Source organism: Brienomyrus brachyistius, chromosome 23 (assembly GCF_023856365.1).
Source record: "Brienomyrus brachyistius isolate T26 chromosome 23, BBRACH_0.4, whole genome shotgun sequence".
In the NCBI taxonomy this organism is placed as follows: Eukaryota; Metazoa; Chordata; class Actinopteri; order Osteoglossiformes; family Mormyridae; genus Brienomyrus; species Brienomyrus brachyistius.
The window spans coordinates 848,389-874,935 of record NC_064555.1 but is presented as its reverse complement, the minus strand read 5'-3'; the positions used below and the strand labels follow the sequence as shown (position 1 = coordinate 874,935).

The 26,547-nt window shown below is 48.8% G+C and overlaps 1 protein-coding gene across 1 annotated transcript in view; it reads right to left on the bottom strand.

The window, feature by feature from the left end:
• The window catches only part of LOC125718782 (thrombospondin type-1 domain-containing protein 7A-like), an 84,099-nt gene that overhangs the window by 47,132 nt on the left and 10,420 nt on the right, over positions 1–26,547 (bottom strand). Inside the window, exon 2 of the mRNA XM_048992859.1 lies at positions 1,880–2,705. Within this exon, the coding sequence (XP_048848816.1) occupies positions 1,880–2,705 (826 nt within the window). The remainder of the gene's footprint in view (positions 1–1,879; positions 2,706–26,547) is intronic.

The window sequence follows — 26,547 nt, the reverse complement described above, 5'->3', positions numbered from 1 at the left end:
GTTTACAGATAACTTTGCGCTGTGAAATGTCAGAGTACGTGTGCACGACCTGCACCCCGCGCTTCTGCGCATGCGAACCCCCCGACGCTTTTATTTTTATATCATTCATATTTTATGCTTGATTTGTCTCACTTCGTTTCAAAACGTTTTCACGATCCACTGTGATTTCGTTAATCTCTATATAAGATTCATCTTACAGACAGCTAGTGAGCGACGTCCACCAGCCCAGATCAGGATAGTAAGGCACTGATGTAGGATATTAAGGAATCGGATTCTTAGTGTTCTCTGTCTGCTTTATGAAAGTTCTGAGTGTGTATTTATGGGTCTCGTTAGGTACCCCAGTCACGGGGTGGGGGGTGACCATATATTCCCCTGTAGTTCAGAGTGAACGAAACCTGGAAAAAATGGACAATATCGAGTAATTGAATCCGTGCTACATTCAGAAACCGACAAAACGAATTCCTACTAGATGGCTGTGCTGACTGGCCAGCTTGTATTACAGGTCTTGATCAGGGATTCTCTCCTATGTGACATATTTGAAAAACAATTCAACGTGAGCTATCGGCACGGCGGATGGGGAAGTGTGATATGCACTGGGTAGTGACACATGTTATTACCGGCCATTGAAGTCTGACGTTTGGAAGGATACAAATGTAGGAGGATATAAAAGATCACAGCGATTCACATGAAAAGAAGATCGTGGACGTCTTCAAGATCGATCATGATATAAAACGGTCAGATTGCCCACCTCTGTGATGTTCAGTGGGACGAAATGGAGGCTGGACAAAGGTGGCAAGCTGCCGTGGTCCAATCAGCCGCCAGTACTGGGTCCCATGATCAAGCAGATCGAATGTTTGTATTTTTTTAACAGCTTTTACAGGTACCCTGTGGAAATAGTCAGACTGATCTTCTGTATGATTTCACGCTAAAAGATAGGTGGGGGGGAGAGACGTCTCCATGGTGACCAGATGGCCTGTCTCCTCACCGGCAGATGAACTGCAGCAAGCAGAGTCATGTGACTCAGGGACAGATGTGGGGGACCGATTTTATTGAGGGAAACGAAGAAAGTGTTTCACTGCGATGAGGGAAAATTACGCAAACTCGCACGAGGGGAGGGGGGTCAAAGAGACAACGGAATGGGGCGTGGGTGACAGCATAGATCAGTTCACAAGAACCCCAAGAAGACGTTAGACTGACCTTTGCAGTAAACCACCCAATCAGGAACAGGCAGATTAAAAGACACCTGAGACAGGCCACGCCCTCACCCTACACCCACCCTAAGCATTATGGGAAACTTCCACAAGACTCCAATCTACTCCCTGCGGTGTCTGGAATGCAGATGTCACCCGTAGCAAGTAATAATCAAACGATCCTGTAGATTAATCAAGCAATGCTTTCACTCTGCCTGAGCAATAATTAAAAGTTAATTTGATGACTATACAAAATAATTATTCATCATTACACAGTGGCCTTGTACTTGAAAAACTGGTAATGGAAGATGAATGGATGGAGTATTCATCGTCACTGAAAGGCTTTTTTTTTAACTGATCGAAGCTCACAGCAAAAATGTAATTAGTCAAATTACACACACAACATATGGAAGCATTACATGACGTGTACAGCAAGGACAGCCATCTAATTGCACCCCTGCAACCCTAGAAAGTTGTACCACTAAATACTAATCATGTTCCCTTCCGCTATGGTGTTTACTTCAGAAATTACTGGCTTTTCTTGGAGATTTTTAAATAAGCGGCTGTATATTCATATACATCACATAAAATTTTTTACATACAGGCTGAAACACGGCCCACTATACTCAGAGGAAGGGAAATGACCGTTCATTTTCTTGGTAGGGGGGGCCGAAACGGCTAGGACTGACCTGAGATCAGCGGGCATGCCGCTCCGGTGTGTACACGTTACCTCCCGCGTCTGGTAGCCCACGTGCAGCTCGAAAGACCTGCCCTCCAGCCGGCTTTGCCGATTGCGGTTGCGCTTCTTCTTGATGAGCTCGCGGGCCTCGGGGTCCTTCACCCGCGTCCGCTGCCGGCTTCGCTCCTTGTTCTTCCTACGCTTGGCCTGGCGCGCCTGCCGTGACTGGGCCAGCGAGCACGAACTCCAGGGCCCCACCTTCAGGCTGTAGACGGCCTCCTCGCCTTGGCACTCGGCCAGCTGGCAAGACTCGAACTCTGTGAGGTTGGGACAGGCCGCGCCGCCGAAGAGCGGGGGGGCGAGCACGCCACGCACGCGGTTACGCAGGCCGGCCCCGCACGTCTTGGAGCAAGGAGTCCATGGCGTGAAGGCAGAGACAACGCAATCTCGCGGGCAGGGGATCAGGCAGGCCTGTTCCAGGCGTGGTTTGGGTTCGAAGTACTCGCAGATGACGTCGTCGGCGGGGGTGCTATCGGCCTTCTGCACGCATGCCACCTCCCGCGTCTGGATGCCCTCCTCCCCGCGCGCGCAGCCCGCCGTCACCCGGGCGGCGCGCGCCAACACAGGCTCGCAGCGGCTCCAGTCGCCCCGCTGCCAGTCGTACAGCTCGCGGTGCCAGTCACACACGCGGAAGCAGCTCTGCTGGTTGTCGGGTCGCCCCTCCGGCGGGCAGTTGGTGTGCAGCGTGGTCCAGCCGTCCACATGGGCGCACCACACTGCCCGGCTCTGCCGGCCCCCAGGGCCGCACTCGCTGCCCATGCATCGGCCCCACGGTCCTGGAGAAGTGGCCGAGAGAAAGGGGACAATGGTCAGGGAGAGGTCAAGGAGGAGGAGAAGCAAGATCATCATAAACCATGTCACAACATATCAGAGGTCACATACGGCGGAGTCACCCTTGAGCCATGAAGCTTCTCTCCTATCACCTAGCTGGGACACACACTCTACAATGAATCTTGGGATATGCTGGGCTGCAAAGGATCCTTCAGGTGGAAGCTAGGTGAGGACGCCAGTAAAAGGAGGACGCAGTGCTAGACCGCATTTAAAGGAGCCTTCGAAATGGGACAGCATTATCGCACTGCTGCGATGCATTTGGAATGCAGAGGCCACATACGATGCAAGAAGGAGAAGTTATTTACATCTATTTTTATTTAGCAGACGCTTCTGTCTGAAGTGACGTTCAAGCAAGACAAAGAGCACATTACAAACATAAGTGCTGTCAAGGAGTCAACCAGGCATAAGAGCAGCAATGCTGAACTTCAACTGGAAGCCCAGCTGTATCATCAGAATTGGAGCAGAAGCTAGACAGCAACATCTGCACCACGACTTCCAACAACGCAAGAACCTAATAAGACTATTCAAGGACTAACTTATGTTCTCACAAACCACATGACAAACCATCACGACCCATGAGGAACCATATACACTGCAGGGAGATGTCATCACGACCCATGAGGGACCATACACACTGCAGGGAGATGTCATCACGACATGTAAATAAGCCCATCGGCTTCTCTCTTAGCCGCCCGTTGTGGTTCTTTATTTCACTGACATGCCACGATCACCGGGCAGCACAGAACCATTATGGACAAACTGCCGCATGCCTGTTGACAGCCAATCTGTCCAGCCCCTCTAATTAAGCCACAAAACATTAACAGCAAACCCAACGCACATGTAAAATGAAGTCGCGACCTCTGACCTGAGAACCCACTAAGCAGCCCAGGCGTTACGGCCTACAGACGGTGGCTTTTCAGCCTGAAATAATCCATACAACAAACAGCTTAATTTTATTCACCTTCCGGCCTATTTCTTGACGTTTTGCACCCCGGAGCTGGTGAACCCTGGCGTGTGCTTATTTTAATTAACAGCTACCGATCTCTTGATTGGGTGAATCATCAGATTCAAATCACAGTAAAGTGCTCACGGAGGACTCATAATTTTTTAACAGGGTTTAAAACTAAGTGATGTTCATTGAAGAGCACATTTAATATTCAGCAATCATTCTCGGTATATTTCATGAATCTAATATATCCAAATAACTAAATTTAACCCAATTTTCGTTAATGCTTTGTTTTTTCAAATTCTGAAATGCAAAGAACAATTACTGTATTTCCCGGATTATTTTAAACTTCAAACACTATCATTCATGGACAAAAAAAAAAGTCTTAAATTCACCCTCTTAAAGTCGCCCTACGCTAACAATTCATCAAACACAGCTGAAATATTCTGGAACTATTCTGAGCTTGAGCATCACAAGCATACAATTCATTCGATCAACAGCTCAATCAGTCATAGCCATTATAGATTAATGAAGCACTCAGCGGGAATGAAAACCAGCCTATGTGATTAGTGGCTGTTTAAACAGAAAATCTTACCTATGTGGTATGGATTCCTTTAACAGCAGATGATGAACACTAAAGGGAGAGCAGCTCCGTAAACAGTCCTGACAGATGAGCAGCCCAGGATTTTAGAACCGGCAGTAATCGGGACACTGCGCAGTGTCAGCTGACTGAGCGCAAAACGGCACCGTCTCACTCTGGCGACTTCAAAAAGCACCTTCAAATAATGGCTGCTTCTTGGGGATTAAGGCTCTATTTCATTTGAATATGGGGTCTCCCATCCTTCATTTAGACAAAACCTCCAACACAACAGAAGCTCCTCGATCGAACCTTCTGAAGTCTCCAAAACAATGGAGGCTCACCATGGATTTCAATATTAAAACTGAAGCAAACTGGGGTGCAAAAATGGGGCATGATTTGGCTGCATCAGTCAGTTATCAAGATGACCATCCCCAAGATCTCTGCAATGTCATCCAATTATCCCCAATCAAATGGCAGTGAAGGTTCCACGACCTGCTTACTCGGGGGGAAAATGAACACACCGTAGCATCATTTTAACGACCCGGAGGAGCCAGTCCGCAGATCCATCCCGTGGAAGGTGACAAAAAAAGGCATGCAGAAGCGATAAAAACATTAACAGCTAAACCAGCAGCAGAATTAGCCCACATCCCGCAGGAGCCGATCGATGCGGGTCAATAACCCTCACCGCGTGGGACGCGCACGCACACGCACACACACACACACACACACTCACACACACACGACATGAATCGGGACCACCACGTGCCCTTCAGCCACAGCAAACAGTAATTTCTGTACACAATAATCTTCATTCAGGCCGAAGTGCTCACTGCAATTGTGCGGCAGTTGTATAATAACAATGCTTTTCAAAATATCTATTGTTTGATTACAGTGCTCAGGAAAAGGGGGGATGTTCATTTACACAAAGCAGTAGCAGGAGTCTGCTTTCCAAACCGTAATTGCTCTCTATCACCTAAAGAGGAGAGCATTTAACATAATTGCCAAACACTGCATACATAACCATAAAAAAATCTGATGACCCAGGGTAGGTATTATAATTCAAACATGACTCTCTGCAGGTGCTTTACATAATTTATATTATGACAGCGTGACACAGTTATTCATGGGCAAGGGGTGAGGGACAACATGGCGGCTTATGACCAGGAAACCCCCCATCCAGAATTGATTCGAGCTGCCCAGTTTGAGGGTGGCCAGCCGAATGGGGAGGCATCGTTTTGGGGGGGGCGGGCTGCCTGACCTTCACCTGGACCTCGACGGGGGTGCATGGCACTACAAGTCCAGCATGCTGGTGAGAATAATCCGGCCCCCTTTCTTTCAGACCCCCTCCCTTTCCGAAACACCGCGGGCTGTTCTGCCAGCTGCTAATTCGGCCCATAATTACTGACACGGATCTGCCTTCCTGCTGGGCCAGCCTATGGAAGACCGTGGATGGACTCGCCGAGCTACACGTGGATTCTGCTCCGTATAACTATATGTGCTTTAATTACGACAAACAAATCCGCCATGCAGCAGAGCGCCATGGATCATTGTGTCGCTGCCCTGTGATAGGCCGTTGGGAGGGGGTGGAAACCGGAGCACCTGTCACTTACAGATAAGATAGAGCACTCGCTCCATTTAATATACACACCAAGCTCTCGTACAATGGCTCGCTGGGGTGTGCGGTGTGTGTGGGGTGCCTCCTTTGGCTAATCCTCTCTGTCGTGAGCCAGGCACAAGAAAAAAAAAAGAGAAATTAAATCAGTGTGAAATGATTTCAGGAATAATAATGGGGTTTCTCTTTTAAGTCTCCTCTCTCGCTCCCATGAAGCCTGTCAATGGAGGCAAGCCAGCATTTGTCATGGAAATGGAAACCAGTTTGTTGTTCAGTGTCTGCCAGGGCATCTGGGCAGCCTGGGACGGCTGATACCTGTAGTGCAGCCATTCAGCATCTCTCATGCCTAAAGAACCAAAGGAACCTTTGACTTCACCCAGAAGAAATGACTAATGACTGTTGCTATCTCTATAATCAGATCCGTTGGTCCTCCACGATGTGAAACTAATGTCTGCAAAGACTGACTATTTATCCCTAAATGTTTGCAGATGCTCAGGTGGACGGTCCAGCTTCTTCAGTGCCGAGGCCCTCGCTGCCCTTTACTCAACGTCCATATGTTCTCCACCAGGCTTAACGAAGGGTTCAGACCTCACCCTACGGGACGGCCGGGCGACAGAGTATCTGGGTCAGTGGTGGAGATGGAGCTCTCAGGGTCACCGAAGTCCTGGCACACACCTGCTCGCTCTCTTGGCTTGATCTTAGCATCACAGGTCAGTTTAGACTATCTGCCAACCATGAGACTTTTTAATTACATTGTAAGGCCTCTTCATCGTGCCCAGATACTTAAGCCTCTCTTGGTTTCCCTGCATTTTACACAAGAGTTTTGAGCGACATAGAGATTTTTCTTCTCAGCGTAGTTTAGGGCAAGGTGAACTTATGAAGATGAATGACACAGCCACGCTCAATCGACGCAGGGCATCTCATCGCCTCTTCTGTTGGCGGCCGCTCGCGCCTCGCCATTAATTGAAAATCAGACCAGTCACTCAGCGCTCGCATCTGCGCCAACCCTATTATCGATCCGGGCAGAATGATCCCTCTCCCCTGATCTCCATCATCAGGTTATCAGGCCTGTTTGTCTGGGTAAGGCCCCAGCTCATCCCCCCACCAGCCCCTCCCATACCTGGCCGTCTGAGAAGCATCCTAGGCTTCCTATTGTTTGGAGATCAGTGTTGAAAGCTGGCTGTCAGGGGAGGTGATACTGTCAAGGGCGAGGAGGACTCCCCGCTGTCATGAGCAGAACCTCGTTACCGTGCTCACTTTATCTCAGCCTCCCATGGCATCCTGACAAAACCAGACACGTTAGATCTTCACTCATACTGAGTGTCGGGTGGCAACAATGTGGCCGTGAGACAGTTCTAAGACAGCATTATTAGGGCGAATATCACCATGTCACCTCCAAAACATTGCATCAACATTTTGCATTACAATTACATTTGTATCCTGGGTTTCCTGGGTGACCTCACACTGCCTACAACACTGCACTGAATAAGTGACTGGAAGATGGATGGATGGATGGATGGATGGATGGATGGATGGATGGATGGATGGATGGATGATGGATGGATGGATGGATGGACAGACAGACGTACTAACGGAAGGACAGATTGATGGAAAGTAAAAAGGTCTCTTTTGTCATTTTGAATAACAATCAGGTTGTTAACAATCAGGTTGAATAACAATGGTTCCAAACATCACTGAACCTACTGTGTTTCACACCAAATTACACCTTTTGTGTACTATGTCAATTAATTACAAAGCAAAGAATTTCAACACAACCTATTGACCTATTTGAGAAACATGTTTAAGTTGCTGAACTTTCATTGTCCCTGCTGTAGGAATGAACAATTTCATATTTTTTACACACCTTTACTGTATTTAAAACATATCACGGGGGCCTTTAATGGAACTACAATGCTTTTTGTGTTCAGTTTTAGCTGAGATCAAGCTGTACAAAACATAACCAATTTTTCGAAGGCGTCTTGGAAGCCTTTGCCACATTTCAGTGACTGTTTGATTTATGGCGCGTGTTTAGCAGAGATTATCACAGCGTTATGCAGTCTGGTAGGGAAAGAAAACTGCAAAATGAAAAGGAAACATCTGCTTTGTGGCTCCAGGGGAAAGACAAGCAAATGAAGGTTCCTGATGCAACTTCTCCGATTTCGGCGCAAGCTGCACGTCCCCCGGCACCGGTACCGGAGCGCTGCCGAGCGGGTCGCCTCCGCCATTTAGGACGAGACAGTACGTGGCCCGCCGAGACTGCCGTACCTCAGCCCCGCGCTTCTCGCTCTGCGGTTACATCCAATCCTGTCACTTCCCATTACCGCACCCTTAGCAGAGAACACTTTGTTATTCCCTGTATCACTTCCTCCACCCATCAACATCCTGGGTTTCTGTGAGCCTTGATCCCACATCAGGGAGGACAGAGAACAAGGCAGGGAGCACCAGGGATGGGATGCCAGTCCATTGCATATTTGGGTGATGAAGAAACCCAGGTGACCATGCAGTGGAAGCAAGAACGTGCAAACCCACGCAGAGGCTGTTTATCAATAGGCGTACTTGACTGTAATTGAGTTCTTATCCAGCCATTTTACAGCATCCTCCATAGCCGAAGACCAGTTCCAGTACTAAGCGCAAAAGAGCAGAGGAGGGTAAAAACCCCCAGATGTCATCGGCTGCATCCTCACCAACAAGAACAATCCCATGATTCATTGTGCCCCAAGTTCATTCTTGGGAGGCAAGTTAGCAAGGCCAGCCTTACCAAGAACACAAGTATGATCTCTGTTCTTGGTACTAAGAAGCACCCAGATCTGGGGATGGGAACTGAGGTATGAGGCCACAGTGTTACCTAATGGGCCACCATGCTACCATGGGCCCTTATAATGCTAAAATCCATCCAACTTCCGTCCACTTATCCAATAGAGGGCTGCTTGTATAATAAAAATATGCAGAATGAAAATACTAGGTAAGGATTGGTCCACATGCCGTGTTATAATATTTCTTGATAAAAAAAACTGAAAATCTTATAGACTAATTGGCTCTTGTTTAAATATTAAACACGCAAATGATTTTTACATAAAGTGTAAACGGTATCGCTTCAGTTGAAGCTGTCATCTATAATGCACTGTGGATACCTTCACAGTGCATTATAATGGTCAATATAATGCAGCATTACAGCATCTTCTATTGTCAGTCATAAGGTACTATAGTGTTGATTATCATACTTCATAAGCTCCAATGCAAGGCAATAAAGCACTACAGCATCTGCTACTGACAGGCATTATAATGTCGATTATCAGGCCAGGTGAGGGAGCATGCACTGCTACAGCACTCTGCCGCTCCACCACACAATGAAACACATCAGGATCCTGGTTGGCGACCCTCCCCCCAGACTCGTAGTCCAGTCCCGCCCTGTGGAAATGGCTGCCTATCTGCCACAGCCAGGTGTTACGTGGGCGTCCCCTAGGCCTGGTCCAGCTGCTCGGGTGCTCAGCAACGTAGGCTTCTGCGAGCCTGATCACTCTCAGGGAAACGCGCCACATGGCCATACTGCTGTAACTCCCTCACAATGTTGATTATAATACTTCATAAGCTCCAGTGAAGCTCTCATCTATAATGCACTATAGTTACCTTCATAACACATTATAATGGCCAGTATAAGAATTAAGGATATGTTTTACTGCATTATGAAGCTATCAATAGTGTATTATAAATGAGAGCTTCATAAAGCAGTTATAATGCATAATAAACATGGCTACAATGTGTTATGCCTTTTTATAAATATTTATAGCCATGTTTATAATGCTTTGTCAATGCCTTATAATACATTATGAATGTATTCATAGATTCTTACAGATATGACATTCATAGAAAGCTTTACACATAAATGTCAATGTAACCGCTACTAGTCTGATAGATTCCTAAATCTTTGGTTTAAACCTTGCTGAAATGACGCCCTTTTCCCCTTGTGGCTGCTCTAAAACAGAGAACACACAGCCGCCGCATTCTGCACGAGGTGTCACCAAACGAGCATTTCAGGCAGGCTGCAGGGCTCCGGACTGCAGCTGAGCATTAGGGAATGAATGGATGCGCCCGACGGCATGCAGCGTCATTGGAGAGCAGCTGAGCCGCACTGACCGCCGAGGCAGAGCCCCTGACAGGTCGGTCACGCCTATAAATCATGTACTCTGGCACTGGGTGTATGAAAGCCGCCTTAGCCAGCCCAATGACACAGCCCAGCCCTGGGCGCCCGAGGGGGGGCGTCGACAGACCAGCGACCAAGCGGCCGCTGAATAATGGCAGAAACAGATCCCCGGCAGCGAGTGCGTCCTCCAAACGCCCTCGTTCCGCTGGTTATTCGTCTTTGGGAGCGTCGTTTGGAGGTGCTGAGAGAACAGGAGTGACAGAAATGTAAATAACAGCTGGGAGAAATATGGGCTGTCGTGACAGATACTATAGTTGGTCTCCCAGCTCACACCCCCCCACCTCCCCTGAAAGCAGGCTGGCAGCTGTGTTCACTCCCATTTGCTTCGCCCCTCCCCAGGTCAAGCCACGTCCAGCCCAGCCCACAGTGCAGTGATGAACTCCCACCACAGCACACCCAACCTGATTCGACCAAAAGCAGCCTGGCGTAGCACCGGGCAGCCAATCGCAGCTTGTCTAAACCCAGCCAAGCCAGCCTGGGATCGTGTCCCACCAATCAATTACCTCTTTCTTCCACGCTGCTCGCAAACTGCAATTAAACCCTTAAGTGTTGTTTTTCTGGCTCATAACACGGGGATGGGATTTGTCAAAAGGGTTAACTTTTAGGATGATCAACAAACCAAGACTTAGAGACTCACACGACCCTTTTGGGACGCTGTTAGTCAGGCTGTTGATTTGCAGGAGCAGCAGCCATGCCGGAGTGAAGCCAGCGATGCCGCCCGGCTCCTTGCAATTCGCCGTCAATCAGGGAAGCGGGTTTCTTGAAGGCTCACACTCAGGAAACCGAAAAACAATATCAGGTTAAATGTGCGCGGAATGTTCCAGGAGATAAGAGCAATTTTCTCGTGCCTGGGTTTCAGACGAGGCCAATTATGGCAACAACAGACACGCCCCCCCCCCCCTCCCCCCGCCTCTCCATTTGGGAACCTCTCCTTGTGGCTCCCATCAAAATTCTCAAAGCCAAAGACATTTCAATTAGCAGGCCAGCTTGGAAAATGGAGCAGGGTGCCGTTCTCGCTCCAGCCGCATGCAGGCCCATTCCGTCCGGAAAAATGAATTCATGATTCAATCCTACAGCTGTCATAGCCATGTATGTACTCTTCACAGACACATACAGACCCCCCCCCCCCCAAGCAGATGTAATACGCCTTTGCTATATCATTTTACTGTTTACAGAATGAGGCTGTGCTTACTTACCTTTCATTTACATGTGATTACTGGCGTGACCTCTGCCGGAAAATGTAGTATATTATTTTCAGCAAATAGAAACATTAGCATTGACTGCTGAGAGCCTCTTAAGTATTGCTTGCATAGCTTACAATGTCCTCTACTGATGTAGCTGATATTTACCGGAGCAATTCAGGTTAAACACCATTGTCTCTTGGGGGATTTGAACTGGCTGTTGCATATAAGTCAACTGGTGTTCAGATCACTCTTTTTTTCCCGTTCATACACTTTTTACGCGTACTATATTGTACTGTTACTGTATGTATAAATGATGCTCTGCAATGAAGTTTATCAATACAACAATAGAATATTTTGGTCTTTCGATCATGTTGATACATTGTAGTGACAGGTTTTAAATTGTTTTTGTGGTGAGAAGACGTTTAAAGGCCAAGCAGGCCCTCATGAGACACCACAATTGCTGATATTCTACCAGGCAAGGGGAGAGATGTTACCAGACTTCTGAGCTAGCTGATAAGTGAAACATATGCATGCAAGTGCAAGTTTCATGCAGTGGATTCAGAAAGAATTCACCTGCCTCTTTTAGTACTTTTTCTATTACGGCGCTGAGTCTGTCTGAGGTTTGCAGAATTTTGAAGAATTTGTAGAGAGAGAGAGCAGCTTGTTTTTCAGCCTTTATAACGTGTGCCGTGTGCTCCGGGTCACCGTTCTGCGGGAACATGAATCTTGACTCTAAATAGGTTCTCCAGGTGCTGTAGCGGGCTTTGCGATACCCTGGAGCCTGTTCCCAGAAGCCCTGGGTGCGTGCTGTGTGGGGGAGCTGTCAGCGGGCCAACGCCGCCTCGTTATGCGGAAAGACACCTCCGCGGGGGAACCTCTTTACCAGGGCGCCAGAGCGCGGTGCACAGCAGAGCAGGAACCTCAGTAACCACCAGCGTCACGTCACAGGAGAGGCGGCCCGCTGAGTCTTACTCACAATCTGCCCTTCAGATAAAAGCCGCCGATCGATAAAGGCCTCCCAGGTTGGGTTTTACACGCCTGGATGTGGTTTGGAGATGCGGGGAAATGTGTTCCTGGTGTGTTCCAGTACCTTCCGGTCAGGTAGTGCTCCCGCAAATCACTTCCATCTCTGTTCACCAGGTTCACAATCATAATGAAGATCGTTACAAGAACGATTCTCGCCCTAAAGTTGCAGAATGTGGTGATGCACTTTTTTTGTATTTACACCAATATTTAAATATCTGGCATATATTTCATATTAGTTGGTGTTCTATTGGGGGTGTACCAGAGGCTTGTGCCCTGTGCCACATGGGACACCCTCCTGGCCACCCAAGTGAAAGATGGATGGATGGATGGATGGATGGATGGAATATTATAGTTGGAAGATGGATGGAATATTATTTCTCAATCATATCATCGTATTAAAACTTTCAGGAGGCATTGCTTTGCGTCGCAAGAGATGCATGTCTCTTCCTGTCACAGTCAGACACACCAGATGTAACCAAAGAAACTTCGGCTCTTCCAGTTACATCAAAAGTCTGTCTGTTTCAGAGGATTGCTCTTAATCCACTGATTTGGGGGGCAACGTTTTACCAGCATGGCTGACACTGAATCTGCAGTCATGCTACTGGATTTCCCGTCGGGGAGCCTTGGGTGAGATAAGATTACAAGCCCAAAAGGTGCTTCCCAGAATGCAACACTCTCAGCAGCATCAGATTCTATCCCAGATTCTACAAACGCTGAAACTTTGTAGACTTAATCCTTATCCAAGCTGCATGGTTTGTACTAAAAGCCAACGGTGATAGTAGGGTTATGATGAGCATTTACATTAGCTGCTAACTTAGTCACTCCTGTGATACTGGATTAACGTATCAGTACAGTTACAGAAGATGGAGACTGTTGGCTGAGAAGAATGTTAATATTTGTGTTGGATACATTCATGGGAATTCCAGTCTACCACATCTGTAAGCCCTTCCATTGATCATCATAAGAATTTGAAGAAAAATTTTATCTGTGCAAAAGCCACAGAGCATAAATGTGAGGAACAAAATACAAAGCAGTGAGGAGTGAGTGGGTCTCCCCCAACACATGGATGCATATGGATTACAGAATGAAGATCAAGTTACCAATGTTGCTTTCCAAAAACATTTTATCCGTCCATTTTCAATCTTTCATTGCTTATCTAGAGCTGCAGCGATTCAGAGCACACCCCAGGATGCAAATGGTGCAAGGCAGAGGACACCCCAGGATGCAAATGGTGCAAGGCAGAGCACATCCCAGGATGCAAATGGTGCAAGGCAGAGGGAATCCCTGGGTGCAAATAGTGCAAGCCAGAGCACACACCAGGATTAAAATGGCGCAAGGCAGAGGGAATCCCTGGGTGCAAATGGTGCAAGGCAGAGGACACCCCAGGATGCAGATGGTACAAGGCAGAGGGAATCCCTGGATGCAAATGGCAGAGGATACCCCAGGATGCAGATGGTACAAGGCAGAGGACACCCCAGTACGCAAATGGTGCAAGGCAGAAGGAATCCCAGGATGCAGATGGTGCAAGGCAGAGGACACCCCAGGATGCAGATGGTACAAGGCAGAGGACACCCCAGGACGCAAATGGTGCAAAGCAGAGGGAATCCCTGGTTGGGACACAAGTCCATCACCACATAGTGAAGCACCAAGGAAAATTCAGAGGGTCCCAATTCAACTGAACTGTATGACTTTATGGGTAACGTGAGGGTCCAGTGGGAATCAGGGTGAGAGAATATACAAACTAAACAAAGCAGAGCTGCTTTAGAACACAGGCACGCGACTCTGCAGCGGGAATGACGCTACCCCCTTCAGCTACCCAGTATCCCACATTGCAGAGACTTTAAATTCACTGAACGGGACAGAATGTGTGATGGGTATGTACTAGCTAGTTAAGAAATGCTGGCATTCATATAGATGGAGTGCCAACAGGCGTAATACGCTCAAACTAAACAAGAGCTCAGTTTAACACTGTTTGGCTAACATGCCGTTGCTGTGCAAATTAGATCAGGAACACGCCTTAATAGTATTCCACAGGATAATCCGTCGGCAATAAGAACTGTTGCCGCTCTCATTTCAGGGTACCTACCCAAAGAAATTTTGGCATTTAAGGATTCGCAAGATACAGATGCCAAATAATAACAGACGTTATTGCATGTGGTGTGTTAATAGCTGCCATTGACTGACATGGAGTACCAGTCTGCTGCAGAATAGTTACCGCTATGATAAGCTTGAGCAGAAGTTCTTAACAATGGAAGCACAATTCATGACAACTAAAATCAGAACTTCAATTATCATGACAAAGAAATTCGCATCACGGACAGGAGTAGGGAAAACTGGGACAGAAGGATCATGAATTTGTTTCAACCAATCAGTTGAGCATAAAGAGTCACAGTCACAGATACTCAAGTGGTTGGTTGAAACAAAACCTTGGTCTAGATTTGTACAAGTCAATAGAAATCTCGGGGATGTGTGCCAGGCCGATCTACTGAACGAAACATGGTATTTAACTGGTCAAATGGTAAACAAATGGCAAGACAGAGGTCATGAGATGAGGGAGGAGAGAGCCCAGACCCCAAAGAACACTAGTTGATGCAGAGACATTGAGAAACCAGACATACATCCAAATGGTTGTTGGTGTCCAAGAACAGGATACTTTACACTCCCCTATCCGCTAAATCCAAAATATTAATAAGAGCAAAACATCTCACTGAGTACAGCTATCATTCAGGTATAGATTAAGAGAATAAACACGGTGGATACTGACCCAAAGTGAGGTTCAACAGGATCACAAATGAGCAGCTGAGATGCCTTTAGCTCCTAAAAACTAATCAGATAATCGTCTGGCAAAATTCAATCACCATTACCCTGGAACATGACCAGATGAGGAGAAGCAGTGGGGGGGAGGGGGGGGCATCACATTTTCAGGGAGAGACAAAAAGCTGGCTGCAGAGGAGCAGCCGCACGATGCCTCCCCCTCCGAGCTTTTTATGGCTCCACTCTGCCACCTCATAGCGGGCGGCTAATTTCAGGCCGGGAACTGGGCTCTCACCAGTCGCAGCAAGACGATGTGCAGTAACAATCAGGCCAGAACACTCTGCACTGACTATAAGAAAAATTCAGGGCTGCAAAAATCTCCGAAGTAAGGCATTCTGAAGGCTTAAAAGCCCACTCAGGTTTCTAAATGGTCCTGTTTTAATGTTTTTCGAGGTAATCAGCTTAAAGCTTTAAGGGATTCAATCTGAGGAGCTTGATTTCAGTAGAAGCGGTTGCTAGGTATGTGGAGCCGTGAGAAAGCTGTCATTTCTAGGCCATCGCTACCAGGAGATATGGAGTGTGGGCACGGCAGAGTGGGAAGAGCAGACTGATGACGCTCGCAAGCAGAAACACGGACAAATTAGCTTCAGCTCTGCTAGCTGTTCAAGGTGGCTCGCTAGGTCTTCTGGGGATCTGCGCAACATATCGATTCCACAATTAGGGCAATAAATGATGGTGCCCCAAGGGGACGCTGAACTTACTGAGAACAAGTCCAAGGTGACAAAAAGCAGGGTGGGTGGAGATAAAATGATATAAAAGTAATGGAGGAACATGTTCACGCTAAGGGATGAGTTTGTGTTGTCAAGCCAACAGAGGCAGGGAGTGACACTATAAGTCTGCCTTAATGATACAGCTGTTTCCCACCACGTCTCACTTTACCGGTCTCTGTGGCACCAGAGGCTCCACTGTGCCACAGAGAAGTCCTGAAAACCCAACCCGGTGACGACAGCACAGAGCTTTTCAAGCACATAAAAGGACCTCGGAAGCAATGAGGCTCTTTACGGCTTGACGTGTGGAAGATCTGCCGGAGCCAGGGGCTCTGTGCTCAAGCCGGGTTGTGTGCGGAAGGTACATCTTGGATACGAGTCGGCGCGTGTGGGACATGAAGCCTACAGTCAGAGTCCGTCTCACTGGAAACAGGCCGCTTTGACCGCTCGTGGCAGGAAACTCAACGAGTCAGGACTCAGGAGATGCAGGAAAGGTGTTTAGAAGGAGCCAAAAGGATTATGGGAGATTCTCCCAGTCACGCCGGTGCTTGGCGGTACCCGTGACTCAACGCTAGGGGGTTATTTGCATGGGGTTTCAACAACTGACCCCATCACTACACGATCGAATTGTTGAAATGCAGAGAAAACCTCTGTGTAAGGTTCATATTATTCCATAAATCAATGTGCTCACCATGTTTGTTTATATTAACCTTAATTTCCTACATTATGGTTTATTTGTCTTCTAATGGACAAACAACAAGCCCAGTGGCATCATCTGCCATCGCTATGGACCAGGAGCCCTGGAACGGCGATCGATATCCTCGGCATCGTGTCTCATCAACAGAAAGTATCAGCCAGATAAATCAATTACGGCACCAGACGCCCGTCAGCGGCGGCCCTGGCCTGCCTCCGCTTCCTTAGGAGGTGGCCTCCTCCTCGGTGGACGGGAAAGCTCCAGCATCTCGTGCCCGGGGAGATGATGTCGGTGAGCAGCAGCATGGCTCCCCCAGCTACCCCCCTCCTCCGCAGACGTTAATTAAATTTTCAGAGTAGCGCCATCAATTACACGGGCTGCGGGTGTACCGCAAGTCGTAGTTGGCGCCAGTGGCGTGCGTGAGCGGGGGGTTTGGGGGTGGGGTAGCCATACAGAATGTAGGTGTTGCCATTTCCAACCCTCCCTGCCACCCCCACAATCCCATAAGCACAGTCCTCCAGGAGGGGCTTCCTACATCGATCTGCGGTGCTCCTACAAACACCGCAGCTTCCTCGGCTACCATTATCACCCCCGCCGTCTGCTCAATGACTGGGAACCGACCCACTGAATTATTCACGGGGATTTCTCTCACTGATTGGAGGCGCTGGTGGTGCAGGGTCTGAGAAGACATCGAGCCCCCCCACCGAAAAGCTGCAGATGGTGAGATAAGAAGAGAGAAAATGAGAAGGAAAGCGAGCTTTGTTGTTCGGGCTGGGCTGGCATGGTTTGGCTGCCACGTGTCCGCTTGTCCGTCCTCCTGTACGGCACACGCACACACACACACACACACACACACACACACGGCACTTTCCTGGACCAGGAAGGGGGGGGCTTCAGATTTACAGCCCCCCACTGCCACATGTTTCTGCAGGCTGATGGTAACTGGAGAGGTTTAAAAGCTTGTTAGAGGCCACAGGAAACGTCACAGGGAAACAAAGGAACAGATGAGTCGCGCCAATGACAGTGCTGGGCGTCACAGAGCTCGCCCTCCTACTCACACACGCATCGCATTACACGTGAAGCCTTGGCGGAACAGATCATTCAGCAAACGCCATAAAATGAGTAAATAAGCGACTGTTTTCACAGCTGATCCATAAGAAGATGGTGTGAGATCTCCGTAAGATCGCTCTGCCGCTGACCCTCAGAGCTGTGAAGACACCTCCCTTCTCTTTTTTTTTTTTTTGGAACTCTCGCACCACGTCTCCTCCCAGCCCGCCCGACGACAGGCGGGGACTTTAATTAGAGTGTCATGGTATCACACATCTCTCTCAGAAAGCCCCCCCCCCCCCACGGGCAAATTCTGCCTGTGCGAGAGCGTGTGTGTGTGTCTGCGTGGTATGTGGTGAACCACACTCCCACAGACCGCACGCTTTGACTACCAGCCGCTAGCAGAACGTATCAGAGTACAAAGGGCAGTAGTCATGTTCCTGTGTGAATCTGGGCTCATCTTCCACACAGGACACAATGCACTAGTTTCGACTGCGCGACATTAAACGGAAAAGCCAAACGCTCAGAACGGGGAAAGAAGAGACACCCACGCAAACAATAAGAGCGGACAGAGATCTAAAGGTGAAGTCTTGTCTGTGTTCATCCCGCCTCTGGCTCCACGTGATCAGTTTGTGCGAGTTTCAAAAGGGGTGGGTTCGTCTAAATGCGGGATCAAGAAGCGCTCAGCAAGACCTCATGTAGATATCACGGGGAATCAATGTCCATAGTTAGCTCCTGTCACGGCATGCATTGTGTCCCCCTGCTCCCACCGTACTCACGCACACGCAGTCCCAATATTCCTATCTTTGTGGGGACTCACCATTCATTTCTACAAGCATAACCCTAATGTTAACTATGACAACCTTAACCACAAGTAACCAAACGAAACACAAGACTTTTGGATATTTTAGTTTCTTAACTGCATTCACAGATTTTTATAAAATTGAGGTTTGTATTGTGGCGATGTCTCCCCCCTGCTAATGAGTAAAAGGTTTTATCAAACTGTGGGGGCATTTGGTCCCCACAGTGTGTTAAACACAAACCCACGCAGACACACTCCGCTTCCCAACCCCACCCCTTCCCTCCAACGCCGCCCCCCCCCCTCGTCGGATAATTGCCATAAACAGAGCAGATGGACGCGAACTGCGGTGTCTGGCCGCGGTTGCCGGGGGGGTGTGTTCCTCGCATCCTCGCCGTAGAGTCTCACACCAATCCTGCCCATTTTTCTTCCCTTTTTTCGAGCATAAGCTAGTTATTCAGGGAGAGGCTGGCCGTCCCGGGCGTCCGTCGCGGGGGTGAGGAGCCTCACAGGAAGACGTTCGAGGGGAGGTGCGCTTCTGTGCCTGTGTGTCGGGGTGGAGGGGGAGCCTGCGTCCGCATGTCTGCTTTTGCGCGTGTCTGTTTGCCCCGCGTCTGCATATATGTCGGCCCATGTATAGGAATGTAATTCCATTGACCTGCACCAGCCTCTCAGCCTCTCACCTTGGCCCCTATGTCAGGCAGACCTTCAGACGTCTTGCTGCTGAATTAGCATAACCCCGTGCTAAAATATTAATGCACACAGCTAAGTGACTCTCAGAAAGCCGGTCTCCTGGGCGATTGGGGGATGTGCAGGCCGCGCACATCTGGAGATGTTAGATTGCTCTTCGGTTCAGATCCATTTTCAAAAAGGACCATGACAGTTTCAGTTGTTCCACTTAACAAGACAAATTTCCAAATCTGCAACAAAAGAAGCTGCAAAGCAGCCTCCATTACTCTCGGTGTCCTTTCAAGCAGAAGGCAGCATCATTTTACAGATTAATATTTATTTTACTATTAGTCTTCATTAACAAGAGAGCTGCTTCATTGTACATTTATATCCCCAAGCTAAATTAGCACTTAATATCCCACAAATACTGAAATGTTACATTCTGAAAATGCCAATGAAGCAGGATTTATTTTCAGACCATCGATGATGGAGCCCCTCCCTACTGCACCGCCATGCGATATTGAGTTGCTTGCCTCTATAAATTTCGGTACGTAACATACAGAAAAATCTATTTAACTGCTGTTGATTGTGGTGGTGGCGGCGTCTTGTGTTGATAAAATGTTTTTTTTTCTCATCTGTTAAACATTGAAAGTCTGAAAATTACCATTCAGCATACAGCAGTTCCTGTGAAGTGACTCTTGAAGTGAGTAATTGAAAAGATCCAGAACGGAGCATTTCTTCAACCCCGGAAAAGGCATCAAAATAACCAGACGTTTGAAGCTGTAGAGAAAGCGGATACAACCCGCATTCCAATTACAGCGCTCAATTCCTAACCTCGCACAAATATACATTTACCATTACTGTTAAATCATCATACGGGCACGCGTCTGTCTGTCCACTCGACTGGAATCATTTCATGCATCGATATTAGCGGAGACAATTTGGGTTAAACACACTTTGCGCGTGATCTGACAATCTCCTACAAAAAAGAAAAAAACATATCTTTGGTGATGGGGGAGGCAAAATTAAAATTTTATTAATTATTGAGACGACTGTCTCCGGATAGCTGCCGCACGCTGACTCAACTGGAGGCGCAGGGCATCCCCGCGGTTTCAGCACGTGGTAAGCAGAGGCGGGATTCCCCCAGCGCGCCTCCATCCGCACAGGACCGCCCGAGCCCCCTGCCCGTCGCGACACTCGACAGCCTCCCCCCGCACATCCCGATCGGCAGGCTTATCGACGAAGAGGGTTTAACGGGCAGTCGTTAAAACTCAGCCATTACTTTCTCCGTTATCCACATTCATATAATTAAATATATATAATTAAGACAGAGAGGCCCCGCGACCCAGTAGGATAAGCGGTTTGGAAAATGGGTGTATGGATGGAAAACAGAGAGGAGATTAAAATGTTGGGCCCAGCGCAAACAACAACCGGGGATGATTTTACTTTCGGATATGGATTATTGCAGTGAATGTGGACACTGTCCCCCATTTGAGCTGCTCCCGTTTCCCTTTGTCCTGTGTTTACAGGGATCATTTTCAGGCTTAACGGGACCCTGCGCTGCGTAAGCGGCTATGGAAGACGGATGGATGTGGATAAAACGTAACAGTAAACAACATTAAGCAGACGCCGCTTCTGGTAATTTGCGGATTAGGCTTACACCCAGTATTTTCTCAGGAAAGAAAAAAAAAAACAAACGTCCCCTTTGTCATGTCAAACAATAGAACAATAGTTTACTGAACCATAATCCAGCTCACACATGACCGGTCACGGCATTTATTTGAGAAATGATAATTAAATGAACCCCTTTGAGGCTTTCCCGCTTATAATCTTTGGGATAAAAGCAGGAGATTATACATCCTGCTCTTTTCTTTTCTTTTTTTTTTGCTTTTCCTGGAAAACCGAACTCCTCTTTTTTTCCTGGGTCCCCATCAGGGAAGACGGCCACTGATTTCACTGCCACTCCCAATCAGGGAGGCCCCTTTGCTGCTGCCTTCGGATATTAGCACGGCAGGGGGGGCAGAGACTGGGAGCTGTCGGGTCTCTTTGCAGGTGTAGCACACATTTAAAATTACACATACGACACAAAGAAAATCAGCAAACAACAAGGCCAGCAGAACTATGGGCTGCTTCCAGGCTCATAGGGTGGGTCTGAAATCACTTTGCCAGCTGTAATTGAAGCCTCTGCAGACAGGGGGCATCCCGCCAGATGGGGGTACATCTCTGTGAATCTGGGCGCCGAGCGGCTCCATTAGGCCAGCCGTGGCGGCACGTGGACGGCCGCGCCAAACCCAGACTGGAGATGTGCGATCGGCCAAACGCACCTTGTACAGTCAGAATTGTGGGATACCAAAGACATTCCCTCGCCATCTCAGTCAAGACGTCTTGATAGGGCTTCATTTCACTATCTGGCTTATGAATAGTATCAGGGAAACTCTGGTCTCTCCCAAGTAGAGGATGCTGCCTGCTGTGTGTCACAGCTGCGTTCAGCAAAGGAACAGGAGCCTCCCATAGTGGTATCACCAGAGTCCCCTCCAGGGATGGCTGATGATGTCATTGATTTAACCACAATGGCTACTATTACTGGAATCTAACCTTTTCTCCGACCTTTTGATTTAAAATCGTTCCCGGAGCACACAAACCACATGGGTATTCCAAGAGGACAAAGGAAGGTCAAAAATACAGAGGGTCAAGCGAGGATTTCTCAGGTTCCCATGATCCTTTGCACAGAAGTTTGGCACAAGGTGTGGAAACAGGAATCGTGGGACTGACGATGCAGTCAGGTGAGTCAGGATCTGAGAATGTATCAGAGTTATTATAAGTGCCAGTCTCACCCTCCCATCTCACGCGAATCACTGTCACATCGCCTGTGTTGCTTTGTACAGAAGCATGACGCACAGAGTTTGAAGAAAGCTACCTGCATGCACTCTGATGACCTCACTCAGGACTGATGCTGATGACCTCACTCAGGACTGATGCACTGTCGAAAAAATGACACGTTTGTGCTGTATATAGAGCCATCACCAATAGAAAGTGAAATACATCACTCATGGAATTCAATCAATGATGCATGTCACAACCCATTCCTGTTCACTTACCACTGACCTTCTCCTGTACAAAGATCAGAATTTCAAGGGCACTTTCACTGCAGGTCTATACTTTTCAGGAAATACACTCATACTCTATACCCAACGGCATAGGAGAGAATTAGGGGGGGGGGGGGGGGGGGCACAACTTAATAATTTTAATACAAAGGGCTGTTTAGTGCGGGACAACTGAATTATAATCGGTCACAAGGCCCCTGCATACACCACACAAGGGCTGCCCCTCCCTCTTCCAGTACTGGGGGGCTACAATATTGCTTCTGTGTGGTGTTTGCATGCTCTCTTCCCATGTCACATGGGTCTCTTCCCACAATCCGAGGACACATAATTAAGCTGACAGGCATCTCTAAGTTACTTGTTGTGTTTCTGCCCTGCAAAGAGCTGGCATCCCATCTACTGTGCACCCCAGCCATGTGCCCTGTGCAGCCTGAACACGATGAGCAGTCGATAGGAGCAGGACACACACTCCAAGCAGTATGTGAATGTGCTGACATCTGCGTGCTGGCTTCGCTGTGTCAGAGAAGTGGACAGTGAGACCAGCCCGCGGCTGGGGGGCAGCGTGAACGAGGCTGGAGGCAGACTGGCAGAACCAGGGGTACCACGTTCCATCTGGGGCCTCTTCTAGGATTAACTGGACAGAAAACCTGAGGTGTGTGTGGAACCACTCTGGGACGACATTCCTTCACCTCTGCTCGATAATGCCTGTCTGCAAAGCTGCCAGAGTGCAATAACCATCGCAGATTAACGGATATGTAAATTTAGTTTCCACCCACGGTGATTTATACACAATATTGCTGTTCTAGAAAGAAAGATCCTCTATCAAGCTGGGTGATTCTGTGATCTGCTAAATGGAAACGAATGCAGTGACAGCAGAGGTGATCCGCGCCTGTTCCATCTAACTGAAGACAGAGCAGTTATTAGTGCTGCATGAAACTGCAGTGATGTAATGAGAGCTTTTATTGGAGCCCAGCAGTAACGTGGTCTCTAATGTGGGGGGGGGGTCTACTGCTACAGTCAGGGCAGCTCAGCTCATCCCCACATCTTCAGCCTTTGCGGACTCAAGCCTACAATGTGCCGTGAAGTTTGCACATTCTCCTCTTTCTAGGCTCCAGGCAGCTGGAAAGCGGGTGGTATGGATGTACCAGAGTTACTTGCACAAGCCTTATACACAAATAATCCATAACAGAGGCAATGAAAAGCCCAGGCCTTCTGTGACCGGCAGGCAGGATCACAGCGATACAAGCTGTGGGGTGGGCAGGACGGCCCCCGTCTCCCCTACGCATGGTCTCTCCCGTGCTTCCTGTGACATGGTTCATATCAGCTGCCTACTGTTTCCATGAACTACAGTGAGGGCGCGTGGCCAGCAACTGGTCCAAGCCATAATATAAAGGGGGGGGGGGGGTTAATGAGGTCAGCATCATGCTCCCCATGATGCATGAAGAAAGGACCCAGGCCCTCCCGGATTGGTGTGTGTGTGTGCGTGTGTGTGTGCGTGTGTGCGTGTGTGTGTGTGTGCGTGTGTGTGTGCGTGTGTGTGTGCGGTGTGTGGTGCGTGTGTGTGCGTGTGTGTGTGTGTGTGTGTGTGTGTGTGCATGTATGTGTCTCCAATCTACTCCCATTCTGGCTGCAGTCAAAACTGACCAATATTACTACTATACACACTATAACAAAAACTCACATTAACACAATTACGAGTTAATTAACATTATACATAACAGCATAAGAACCTGTAATAGAAGCTGTGATGCATTCTATAACTGGTAATACACGCCCACAAAGGCAGACAACCTGCATCCCATTGGGTGGTTCCACTCCACGCCCGTCATTAAGGACGAATCAGTGAGACCCAAAAGAGCCACCTATCTGTCGAGTCAGCTGCCATCACTGCATCCCTCCCCATTCCCTTACGCAGGCCACCCTGACCCCCCACCCCACACAAACACCTGTCCCCTCTGATCGCCGTGGGGTCCATAGTGTCAAACCCACACTCCTCTGGCTAGCAGTCGCCTCCCCAGTCATGGGTGACTTTACGCAGATCCGACGCAGTACCCAGGTCTGCTGTACTGCTCCCCTAATGATTCTGTTTACCAGCAAACCGTGAGGATGGAGACGTGAGGACAGAGGCTGATGGTGGCTCCGCACGGGGACAGCGCCGAGGTCTGGGAGTGGGCAGCTGGAGATAAACAAAACCGCCACCCGCCTTTCAGGTCCTGCGGCCGTCGCAAAGTAGCTGGAGAGCTGCCCACTCCAGTGAAGCCCTCCCACCGGCATCACTGCCGTTGGCATGACGACAGCAAAGGTCCCCCCTCTTTGACAAAAACCCACCAGGCTGGATGAAAGCACATATTTCCACAGTTTCAGTTCATTTCCCTGCTTTCTTTTACGGGGGGGTGGAGGGGGGGGCTTGCCACTGGAAACCTTTCTAAAAACAGGGACGGATTACATTTTGATCTCTTTTCATTTTCATAAAACAGCCATGCATTCAATGCTATTTCTAAAATATCCAGTGTCACATATTAACAAACCTGATGATTTGGTATTGGCAGCTAAATTCTGAGTAGGAATATGTGCTGTACAGTACATAACACAAAGTAATACGCGGAACAGTTTTGTGGTTTACAAGCAGCTGCAGTATTAACATGACCCATAATGGGACTGACCAAAATGATCAAATATCACCATAAATTATGTATGATATTGCCTGGGGATTCTTCAGTCCTGCTGCAGTCCAAAAATGCGCAGTTAGGCGAGTTTGTGTCTCTAAAGTGCCTGTTGAGTGTCAGTGTCTCATGCCCTGTACTTAATGGGACGGCAATTTTATATAACATATTGACATACTGCTTTATAACTGTGGTCAGTAAACTAATGACAGTATGCGGGAGACCCTGTACAGAATAACCAGGCAGATTAGAAAGTGTTTCTTTTATTTTTCTTCAAAAACCCACAGATAAAAATGTGATACAGTGTCTCTGCATTTGCTCATCAGCCGCGGTGCGAACAAGCGGTAAGCGGTGGTGCGCGGTATCGGAGGTGCGCGGTATCGGAGGTGCGCGTATCGGAGATGCGCGGTTTCGGAGGGTGCGCGGTATCGGAGGTGCGCGGTATCGGAGGTGCGCGGTATCGGAGGTGCGCGGTATCGGAGGTGGCGCGGTTTCGGAGGTGCGCGGGTATCGGAGGTGCGCTGTTTCGGAGGTGCGCGTATCGGAGGTGCGCGGTTTCGGAGGTGCGCGGTATCGGAGGTGCGCGGTATCGGAGGTGCGCGGTATCGGAGATGCGCGGTATCGGAGGTGCGCGGTTTCGGAGGTGCGCGGTATCGGAGGTGCGCTGTTTCGGAGGTGCGCGGTATCGGAGGTGCGCGCTCCAGCAGCGTGTCATTGACTGGCAAGATGACACAGCGCCGCTGTCGTTTGTACGAGTGCTTCCACAGCAAGGGGACGTTGTCCGCCGGCGTTAAGCTCCGTCGGCCTCGCTTATTGACCCCGAGCTGAGAGCACGCTGTTCATCTCATTATTTGGGCCGCCGGTGCGGAGCCGCCTCACACCCCCAGCTGGGTTGGCCCTTCCTCAGTGCCGCTCGTCAACCTCACCACGCAGCAAGAATAACTAGCAAACCCGGGCCTCGAGGTCTACAGTGGGGTGGGGGGGGGGGTGGGGGGGGGTTAATTCAATTTCCTAAAGGAAGCCGTTCCATTCACACTGTATAGAGGGACAGCGGTGAGCGAAAGAACTCTGTGGAGTGTGAAGAAGAGAATTATGGGAAGGGATCTCTGTAGCATAAACTGAAAAGAGGGGTGGGTAGGGGAGGATGGAGGAGAGGAGGCGGGCGAGCTCAAACACTGATCAATATTGTATAGGCGAAGACGCTATGGAGGGTTAGCGTTTCTCCAAACGTCAAAGAAACGTGTGAGCAGATCGCAACCGACTGTCTTATAGGTCATGGAGGAACAGATGAGAAGCCAAAGGAAAAGCAACACGCTGGGGAGTCCCACCTACTTTTATTGATGTTATTAAGTAAATGGCACCTCAAACTAAAATCTATCCTTCCGCCTTTTTGAATCCCTGAGACCGGTGGAAAGAGAGCCAAGCTGGCGGGGGGCAAGTCATCAGTTAGTGGAGATTAAGGTGCTGGGGGGGCCTTAAAGGGGGCTCAACGAGTGACCCTGTGACTGCAGACGCCTCGCTGGAATGGGCGGCAAGCGGACAGGTGACGCCGTCTGTCAGTCGCTGCTTAAACCGGGGGACTAAGGCGTCAGTGCTTGAAGTTCTGTTAATGCTCATAAACCCCCGGGGGGGTGCCTGTTATTACACGTCCCCACACCATTTTATCTGGTGCATCTGAAGGATGATGTCACACTCCACGAGAGAGGAGACTATCGGCTTCGAAGAGTCGCACGCCCGCCGTCGC